The sequence below is a fragment of the Podarcis liolepis genome, assembly GCF_965112155.1.
Source record: "Podarcis liolepis genome assembly, chromosome: 2".
NCBI classification, from domain to species: Eukaryota; Metazoa; Chordata; class Lepidosauria; order Squamata; family Lacertidae; genus Podarcis; species Podarcis liolepis.
Genome location: NC_139555.1, coordinates 116,111,575 through 116,122,460, shown reverse-complemented (window position 1 = coordinate 116,122,460; position 10,886 = coordinate 116,111,575). Strand labels below are relative to the sequence as shown.

At 45.8% G+C, this 10,886-nt stretch overlaps 2 protein-coding genes across 2 annotated transcripts in view; both read right to left on the bottom strand.

Annotated features, from left to right (window-relative positions):
• Positions 1-10,886, bottom strand: part of LOC310701713 (uncharacterized protein) — an 86,408-nt gene that overhangs the window by 69,539 nt on the left and 5,983 nt on the right. The gene's annotated exons all lie outside the window — the stretch shown is intronic.
• LOC310701038 (uncharacterized protein) overlaps positions 2,715-10,886 on the bottom strand; it is a 165,037-nt gene continuing 156,865 nt past the window's right edge. Inside the window, exons 5-6 of the mRNA XM_083491037.1 lie at positions 6,531-7,289; positions 2,715-6,361 (exon numbers count right to left, since the gene is read on the bottom strand). Coding sequence (XP_083347163.1) covers positions 6,078-6,361; positions 6,531-7,289 — 1,043 coding nt within the window. The 3' untranslated portion in view covers positions 2,715-6,077. The remainder of the gene's footprint in view (positions 6,362-6,530; positions 7,290-10,886) is intronic.

Below are 10,886 nucleotides of genomic sequence, written 5' to 3'. Positions count from 1 at the left end.
CCCTGTACACAAATCACTGAGTTGTCTTATTGTCTTAACTCAAGGTTGTGAGTTCGAGTCCCATGTAAGAAAAAGCGGAAATAAAGTGTAATGTTACCTTGAAATTGTGTACACAATAGTCCAATGGTTTTTAGAGAAACCCGAAAACTTCCCCTTTCTATACCCTTTCGTTGTCATCAAGCAGTTGGTCCCTTACCTTTCCCGCCCCAACCTGGCCACAGTGATCCATGCGATGGTCATCTCCAGGCTAGACTACTGTAATTCGCTCTACGCTGGGCTGCCCTTGAAGCTGTCCCAGAAACTCCAGTGGGTGCAGAATGCAGCCAGGCTCCTCACGGGGTCTCTGCCATGGGAGCATGTTCACCCAGTACTTTTCAAGCTGCACTGGCTCCCGGTGGAGTACAGGGTCAGATTTAAGGTGCTGCTTTTGACCTTTAAAGCCCTTCACGGCCTAGGACCCTCGTACCTACGGGACCGCCTCTCCCGGTATGCTCCACGGAGAGCCTCAAGGTCCATAAATAGCAACACCCTAGTGGTCCTGGGCCCTAAGGAAGTTAGATTGGCCAGTGGCGTAGCGTGGGGGGTGCAGGGGGGGCCGGCCGCACCGGGCGCAACATCTGGGGGTTAGGGTTAGGGGGCGCAAATCCACGGGTTAGGAGGCGCAAATCCACGGGTTAGGAGGCGCAAATTACTTGCCTTGCCCCGGGTGCTGACAACCCACGCTATGCCACTGAGATTGGCTTCAACCAGAGCCCAGGGCCTTTTCAACTCTGGCTCCAGCCTGGTGGAACGCTCTGCCTCATGAGACCAGGGCCCTGCAGGATCTGATTTCTTTCCTCAGGGCCTGTAAGACAGAGTTGTTCCGCCTGGCCTTTGGCTTTGAGCCAAATTGATTCCCTCCCTCTCTTTCTCTTTTCTTTTCCTTTCTCTTCCTGCGATGAGGCTACATTTTAATATTTTAATGTTTCAATATTCTAATGTATTTTAATTTTGTTTTTAAGTTGTAATCATTCAACTTGTTTGTATTATTGCTTGTTAGCCGCCCTGAGCCCGGCCTTGGCTGGGGAGGGCGGGGTATAAATAATAATAATAATAATAATAATAATAATAATTCTGTAATAAGTGGGTTTTGTTTGGAAAGCTGTCTCTCAACATTTTTTAGAACATTGGAATGTACCTGGCATTTTATAAGCTCTTCAGTATGTTGCACAAATAAGTCTCCTTGCAATCAGTATGCAGTCCCTGGTTTCCAAATCCTCTACAGGAAATCTTCCTGAAATACCATTTCATGAAGCTGGGACGATGCCACCCAGCTGCCTGAATGCCTAGCAGCTGGAGGAGGCAGTCCAGTTCCCAGCTCTGCTGGCCTAGGTCATGTGATCACTTAGCTCCAGCAACAGATGCCAGGGCTGGGCTCTGTTATTTTTCCATACCCTCCAACATCTCTCTGATGAAAATAGGGGTGTCCTGTTTTATAATGATAATTTTACTATTTATACCCCACACATCTTACTAGGTTGCCCAAGCCACTCCAGGCAGCTCCCAACATATATAAAAACATAAGAAAACATTTTTTAAAATCCCTATACAGGATTACCTTCAGACAACTTGGGGGTCACATAACCCCATACCCTCTGGCATCAAATCAGAAACTGACAACAGCTTCTGTAAATCAGGGACATCCCTGGAAGACAGTGGCACTTGGAGGGTCTGTCTTTCCCTTCTTTTTCCTTTGCTGTCTCTGGTCTCCTGCCTCCATTCAGCAGAGGGGGCCTTCATATGGAGAAGGATCGGGGCCAACAGGGCATAGTTGGTGCCTTCAGATGACTTCAGTGAAGGGAGAACCGTTTGGAGGAACAGATTGTTGCAATTCTTGGAAAGGGATGGAAAGAGCACGGCTACATCGTGGTTTGGTTCTTCAGGTACTTGTTGTTCAAGTTGTTCCATGGAATTCCTGATCTGGACCTTGTGTGGGAAATGAGTTCTCTCCATCACAAGAATAATTTTTGAAGCTTTATTGCACAAGAGTCTTAAACAGTCTTACAATAAGATGAACTTGATAAAGAAGCACGTTGCAAACAATGTTCAGTCCTTTATGTAATCCTGTGAACTTTCCTCTCTCTGGTCCCAGAGGGAGATCCTAAGCTTCTTCATCATTGCAGAACTTATTTGCAACTGCTGCTGCTTCTCCTAGCCATCTCCAACAAGCACCCACTGACTTCTCAAGTTTAAGCTTCCTTCTGTTAGAGCTCTGCAGCTTCTGTTTCCAGCGATGAGTTATTAGGAAAGATACCAGCCTCCTCTGCTGCTTTTGTCAGAGTGGAACCTCTGAGTGGAACCTCTTGCCGAAAAGGTTGCACTCTTTCTTCTTCTATGTTTGCTACATATGCCACAATGTTCTCTCTCTTTTTCTCAAATGTTCCAGGCGACCACAAATGAGTGTCTAAAGGGAAACCAAAAGCTCAGAGGTGGGACGGGGGGGGGGGGGGAGTCTTGAATATCAGGTTGCCTTGTAGTGCCTGGGGGCCCTGCTATTAGATTTGTATCTTGTAAGTGTTGTAGGAGCCTTTAGGTTTTTTAGCTGTATATTTAAAAAACAAGGCTCTCATGAGATGTTTCATTCTTTTGTTATTCTGACATTGCATTGTTTGCACAGCTTTTTAAAACAGTGATTTTTTTAATATGCAAAAAGAATAAAAATGCATGATAAAGGGTTTATTTAGAAGCAGAGCAAGCATTTTATTTTATTTTAAATAACAGAGGGATGAGGCCCAATTCTTAGTGCTCATCCCAGGTTAAAGATTAGCAGCCACACCCTCACAAAAAGCTATGAAAGGATTTTGTTAGCAAATGTCAAGGTGAATTCCTACCTTGTATTCCTGGGCTGACTCTTCCTTGAGAACCACAGTTCTCACTGTGGACGCGGGTGGCGCTGTGGGTAAAACCACAGTGCCTAGGACTTGCCGATCGTATGGTTGGCGGTTCGAATCCCCGCGGTGGAGTGAGCTCCCGTCTTTCGGTCCCAGCTCCTGCCCACCTAGCAGTTCAAAAGCACCCATAAAGTGCAAGTAAATAAATAGATACCGCTTTATAGCGGGAAGGTAAACGGAGTTCCGTGTGCTGCTCTGGTGCAGGCTCGCCAGAGCAGCTATGTCACACTGGCCACGTGACCCGGAAGTGTCTGCGGACGGCGCCGGCTCCCGGCCTCTAGAGTGAGATGAGTGCACAACCCTAGAGTCTGTCAAGACTGGCCCGTACGGGCAGGGGTACCTTTACCTTTACCTTTATGCTGCCTATAGCCAGCCCTGGTCAGCAATGTGTCTGAAGCTCTTTGAGCCAGTTGAAATTTCTGAGCACAGAAAGTTCCAGGCAGAAAGTGCATGGCAGCCCCATGTAGAGTGTGTTACAGTGACCCCTACACAATGTGGCACCAGACTGCCTCTTGGGGGGGGGTAATTATCTGTTCTAAACACTGCAAAGAGAAGAAGATAGCATCCCTGTTTGCCTCTGTAAAAGCGCTTTCATCTTGACCTGCCATACAGCATAGGTCTCGGGCGTGAGGAGAGGAAAGGGCAGAGTCATCTGGCCAGAATGTGCACAGGCCATGTCTGCTATCACTTAAAGCAAGACACTTCCTTTGTGCAACACAGATAAAGCCTTGACTCCTTCAGCCACTCTCTCTCCCACTCAGAGCGCAATTAACAGGCAAACAGGGATGCTATCTTCTTTCCTTTTGGCAGTCAGCAACACACCTCCATAAATCAAGCAGCAGCAACAGCGGCAGCTTGAACACTCTGCTCCAAAACAGCTCTGCTTCTGGGCACCACAAATCAGTCCAGCATGCAGCCTCCGTTCCGCCGTCCAGCAATCAGCAACAGAAACGTCTGGCGACTGGGACAATGTCTGGTCAGACGACTGGAACAACGACTGGGCCCATAACCGATGTCAGCATCGCCCTTGAGCCAGTGCCACCAACTGGACTCATCCACTTCAGCCCCGACTGGGCTAGGCGAGCTGGGTAGCACTTCCAGAGACCACCTTCTGCACAGGAACAGGTCAAAGTGCTGTGGACTCACAGCTTAGAGTTGTGAGCACCGGATTCACTTCCACAAGAAGACAGTCGTCGCACAGCAGAGTATAGCAGAGTATAGCAGAGTATAAACGACTCGGAGAGCAGCTCTGTAGAATATCTTCTTTATTCTATCTACAGCTATAATACACAACTATGTACAGAGCTTAATGAGGTCTAAGCATAAATGAATGCTGAACCGCACTGAGTGCCTGCAGCTGCTCTTAGCAGCAACCCTATCTATACACACGATCTCTAACACTCAGTCTCTCTCTCTCCAACACACTGACTGACTGACTGACTCTTTGATGTGGTGCTGGAGCAGAATAAGTAGAGAGCAGAACACCGCCCCTCCTCTCTGGAAAATCACCAGACTCATCAGGAGATTCTTTGATATGGGAAGGGTGAAATCTCCTCACTCCCTTGGACCCCTTCCTTGACACCAAGGGGAGCTCCTCTTCTGGGGTTAAAAGCACTGCTGTGGAGGTTTCATTTTTGTCATGATTGCAAGGGAAGAAGGGAAGGTAACCCCCCCCCCCCACACACAAAGAACTGAATGAAAATAGCCCTGTCTGAGCGATTAGCTACTGGAGAGCATAATGTGGGGTTTAGTTGTGATGCTCACCTGCCTCCCTGGATGAGTCTTTTCTTGGGTTCAGGGAGCTGGGGGAGCAACATGAAGTTCCCAGGTTACATTTCCTTCTGGTCAGCTATTCCAGCTCTTGTCTCCTCCCCATTTCTTTATGGAGGGGCAAAAGCTATGCACTTTGTATAGACGCAAGTATAACCAACAACAAAATAACTCTGCAACCAATCAGAGGGAAACAATGCTGCTGGCACCAATCAAAGGCTAGCCCCCTTCCTCTGCAGGGCGGGGGAGAAGCCAGAAGGGAGGGAGGAAGTGCCGCCGTCAGGAAGAGAAAAAGAGAGAGAGAAATGGTGCAGCCCAAACTATATGAATCAGAACCATGAGGCAATTTCTGGACCTTCTGTGGGACGGATCCAGAACCCATTCGGGTCAGAACCAGCCCGTGGCCCTTATATTGCTGACCTCTGTCCAGAGACTTCACAGCCATCTTCACTTCCTAGGAACTCTGGGAACTGTAGTTCTGGGAGGAACCTCTCAGAGGTTTCTGAGCCTCCTCAGCCAACTACAATTAGACATCCTGAGACTACAATTCCCAGAAAAGCTGGACCAAGGCCTTTAGCCACAGCCCTGACCAAATAACGGACCTCTCTCTTCTCTCCCACTCCACCTCCCACATTCACAACAAATCAGTCTCCCACTCCTCAGTCCCTTTCACTCATCTCCCCTAGCCCTAATTCTTTCACATTCCTTTAAAACATTTCTGTGAACTAAGGAACACAAAAAAACACCCTCACTGGTCACCTTCCACGGGTCAAAAGCCAATGCAGAAAATATTTAATAAAAACAGCACAAAACAGGTACACAAGAGCACAGAAAATAGGAGATGAGTTTTAAAAGCAATCCCAAATGAACATTTAACACAGGGACCTTTCATTCAGCTGGAAAATGCTATCTATCAGTAAAAAGCTCTTCAATAGATTATGCAAAGTTCAAGTAAAGAGTGCCTGGAATGCTGAACTACAAGACAAGGGCATCCCATCATTTTGGCAGTGAAAGGCGGACCTGAAAACTCAACAGATTCAACACACACCTTGAGCATTGCAGATTCACATTCTCTCCCTGTTTATCTAGCAAAAAGTTGCCACTTACTTTGTACATTTAGTATATGTGACCTTCATTACTTTAATACGTGTATATGTGTATACAAATTTAAGTAGAAACACTAAAACATCATTCCATGCATTTACAACTGATTTCCCCCTTTATGAGTTTCTTGATGTAAGTAGTGAACCCTGAGTGAAAAACTCCATACATTTATATTGTTTTCCCCATGTGAATTTACTAATGAATATTAAGGTCTCCACGCCCTCTGAAGCCCTTTCCCCATTCAATAAACCCGTAGTTTTGATTGTGTGTGTGTTAGCTGATGTCTTCTAAGGTGTTCATTTTTACTGAAGCTATTTGCACAATCCACACATTTAAATGGTTTCTCCCCTGTGTGAGTTCGTTGGTGTATTCTAAGAGTTCCACTTTCACTGAAGCAAGTTCCACATTCAATACATTTAAATGGTTTCTCCCCAGTGTGAGTTCGTTGATGTATTCTAAGTTTCCCACTTTCACTGAAGCTCTTTCCACATTCAATACATTTAAATGGTTTCTCCCCAGTGTGAGTTCCTTGATGTATTCTAAGTGTCCCACTCTGACTGAAGCTTTTTCCACATTCAATACATTTAAATGGTTTCTCCCCCGTGTGAGTTCCTTGATGTCTTCTAAGTGCTCCATTCTTACTGAAGCTTTTTCCACATTCAATACATTTAAATGGTTTCTCCCCCGTGTGAGTTCCTTGATGTCTTCTAAGTGCTCCATTCTTACTGAAGCTTTTTCCACATTCAATACATTTAAATGGTTTCTCCCCAGTGTGAGTTTGTTGATGTATTCTAAGTTTCCCACTTTCACTGAAGCTCTTTCCACATTCAATACATTTAAATGGTTTCTCCCCAGTGTGAGTTCCTTGATGTATTCTAAGTGTCCCACTCTGACTGAAGCTTTTTCCACATTCAATACATTTAAATGGTTTCTCCCCCGTGTGAGTTCCTTGATGTCTTCTAAGTGCTCCATTCTTACTGAAGCTTTTTCCACATTCAATACATTTAAATGGTTTCTCCCCAGTGTGAGTTTGTTGATGTATTCTAAGTTTCCCACTTTCACTAAAGCTCTTTCCACATTCAATACATTTAAATGGTTTCTCCCCAGTGTGAGTTCGTTGATGTATTCTAAGTGTCCCACTGTGACTGAAGCTTTTTCCACATTCAATACATTTAAATGGTTTCTCCCCTGTGTGGGTTCGTTGATGTCTTCTAAGTGATCCACTTTCACTGAAGCACTTTCCACATTCAATACATTCAAATGGTTTCTCACCTGTGTGAGTTCGTTGATGTATTCTAAGTTTCTCACTTTCACTGAAGCTTTTTCCACATTCGATACATTTAAATGGTTTCTCCCCTGTGTGAGTTCGTTGATGTATTCTAAGTGCTCCACTTTCGCTGAAACTCTTTCCACATTCAATACATTTAAATGGTTTCTCCCCTGTGTGAGTTCGTTGGTGTACTCTAAGTGCTTCATGTTGGAATTCTGCCTGGGTCAGAGGAATGTGCCACAGCGTAGGCACCGGCAGATATTCCTGTCGACCTCCCCGCGTCTCCACTCTGCTGATAAGCAGGCGAGGTCCCGGCGATTCATCTCAGATGTGTGAGAGGAACACACCGTTCTTCCTCTCTCCCCTTTGGTGTCCCCCAGGGAGGGGAAAGAAGCAGACAGAAAACTATTTACATCTTTTATTTCTGTCTCTCATATCAGTACAGAGAAACATGTCTGCACTCGACAACAGCAAGAAGAAAAACTCCTCCCATGTACTTCCAGTACAGGTCATATGACACACACACTGAGCTAACATCCGGTGCTCAGTACAGAATGGACTGCCCCTTTGTTTCCATGGCAACTGTCACAAACATCCTGTCTGGCTTTCCAGCCACAAGCAGCTGACTGAGTTGCTGGAGCCTTTGCTTGCTGCAGCATTGGTGCTTTATGGTAACATACTCCCCCTAAAGTATCAATGCGTGCTGCGAGCAAAGCGTCATCCAGAGAAGAAAACAAACAGTTGTTATACTTATAACATTCCCCTGTTGTTTCAGTTCCACCCTTGGAACTACCCGCCACTGGTTTTACCAATGTACCTCTCTGGTTGTGTGACTTCACATTTCCTTGGTTAACAACTCTCTGTTGTGTCTTTGTCTCTGACTCAGACACAGCTTCAATCTGTCCTTGGTCGTTTACAACAGCAACATATGCAAGGTTAGCAAACTCCTTTGAATACCTCTTGGGTGGTACACCCTTCGTTGCTCTCTCAGACCTACGTAAGAGCTGCTGCTCTTCTCTGCTTTCTGGTTCAGCCTCTGAACTCTCTGGAGAACCAGTACTAAGCTTAATCAGTGGTTTATCGTGCTCTTCTGAGGGTCTAGTCATTATTTGAGATTTCCTCTCAATGACTGTGACAACTGAGCTGTCTGAGCTATCAGTGTCTTCATCATCAGTACCACTGAACTCAATAAGATCAAACTCATCATCATCATCATCAGAATCATCTGTGGAAAAAGTGTGAACAATCACTCTCTCTCGTTCAGGAGCACTCTCTAGATACTTTGTGAGAATCACCTGACCAGATTCAGACAAAATTACTCTGTAGAGACCTTTTTCATAACCCACAAAGATGCCTTTGGCATTCTTTACCCCACTTGGAGCTTCTGTTCTCACATGAGACCCGAAAACCTTGAAATAGGCAACAGAACGTTTTCTATTAAACAGCTTCTCAAAAGGAGAACATCCCAACTCTGTTGAGACTTTTCTCAACCACACATGAAGATAGGACGCTAGAGATTCGGCCCAATATTCATGTGGCAAATGTGAACTCAGCAATTGTGCATTCATCCCCTTTTGCAATTCTTTGTTCACCCTAACACAGACACATTTATTCCATGCTTCTTCGGAAGTAGCAAGTTTGTGCCTTATCCCTTTTCCATCCAGGAACCTCTGGAAATTCTGTAAAAGAAAAACTGGCTTGTCATCTGTGAAAAGACAATCAATGTTAGCATCATGCATATTTTTAACCTTGTCACAAAACTCCTGAAACTTTTCTAAAGTTTCCTGCGGTTTCTTCATCATATAAACCCAAGAATAATTAGTGTAACAATCAACACACACAAGGTAATATTTTGCACCGCCTCTAGATGGTTCTAGAGGACCAATCACATCAGCATACACCCGCTGAAAAGCTCTGTGGACCTTCTTGGCCACCTTCCTGGTGTTCACACTGGTCACACCTGCAAGAGAAATTTCGTTAGAATCAGAAGTATTACATTTCATGTAATCACTTTGATCAAAAGTCAACAAATACAGTCCATCTTTCTCTTTGGCAGTAAGAAACAGTTCTCCATCTTTGTAGATCTTGCATCTTTTAGCATCATAGTACAGTTTTAGTCCCTTCTTTGCAATCTGCGAAGCACTCAGCAGACTAAATTTCAGTTCTGGAACCAGGTAAACATCACTTATAGTCAAGTTCAGACTCTCAAGATACACAGTTCCAATCCCGGTCGCTTCTAGTTCTTGACCGTTGGCTTGTTTCACAGTGAAGCTTTGCTTCCTTAACGTCGAAAACAGTTCTCTGTGTGGGCAGAGATGCTTCGTGGCGCCCGTATCGATTATGACTGCGTTCCCAACATCTGGCGTGGTTCCTTTCGCCATCATCACCTTTGCAGGTTTCACCTGGCACTTGGTACGGCTTTTGCTTGACGCCTCAGGCTTCGTAGAGCTGTTCTTGGCTCCTTTTGACTGTCGCGGCTTCTTACAGTTTCGCTGTAGATGCCCAGTCTGTCCACAATTATAGCATCGGACGGCTCTCAATGCTACGGCATGCTCTCCAGTAGATTCAGCAGTGGGAAGATTTGAACTCTGTTCTTGCCTCCCTCTGTCCTTCACTTCCAGTGCAGCAAGTCTGTCGTGTTCGTTCAGGACGACGGCACACACCCTTTCCGCGGTTAGCTGCTGAGCAGGTAGCGAACCAAGCTGACTGGCAACAACCTTGTAGGTCCGGTTCAGGCTGTTTATCATCATGAAGCAAAACACTTCCTCCTGTAGACGGAAATTGCGTTCCACCATCTGTTGACGCAGGAACTTCATTTCTGTCAGGTGCGCTTGAACATCTCCATCAGGCGCTAATCTCAGATTGGTCAACTTCTCAAAATACAGCAACGCTGAAGAACCAGCATCTCTCTGATGCGTTGTACGCAGCGCGTTCCAAACCTCTTGCGCAAATTCCAAATGCTGTATATGCACAAGCTGCTCATCTGAGACACACAGAATTATAGCAGTCCTAGCCTTCACATTCTGTGACTCCCAAGCACGCGTTGGTGCTGCTGGGATGGGATTCTCAATCACCCCAAACAGTCTCTGATTCTGCAGCAGGGCCTTCATCTTTACAGACCAAGATGAATAATTGTCATTGGTCAGGAGGGGTGGAGAAGGCAAACCTCCCCCCTTCTTGGCATCCATTTTGAGTCCTTGCATTGACTCTAAAACACAAGCCTCTAAAATCCAATAGCTGGCTTGTTTACACTCTTGACACCTGGCAACTCTGACTCTGGCTGCGTTGGAAAGTCCCTTCCAGCAGTTCGTGAGGACCTAGTCAAAACAAAACTTTGTTTTCGCCTCTCTGAAGCATAGTCTGACTGTCCAGCCCTCTCGAGTAACTTTCCATTTCTCCTCTCTGAGGCACAGCCTTCTGAAGGACGTTGCCTAGCAACAGCGCATTCCTTTCCTCGGACAGGAAACCACAAAAATGCCTGGTATGCAGGCCTCTTCTAAGTTGGAGCTGCTTTCCCACACACGCTCTCCGTGAAGCAGAGAATGAATCATTCTGCATTCACACTTCTAAGCTTCTAAAAGTCTCATACCTTGAGCATCGGCTTGGCTGTCAGCTTCTTCTGGTCAGCTTCTGGCTGCAGAGAATCAGCCTCTCAAATCAGGCTTCCATTCAGCAGAGGAGGACAATTCACCAGCCTCTCATGCAGATGTCCGATGGACAGCAACCATCCGAAGGCTGCCACTCTGCTGATAAGCAGGCGAGGTCCCGGCGATTCATCTCAGATGTGTGAGAGGAACACACCGTTCTTCCTC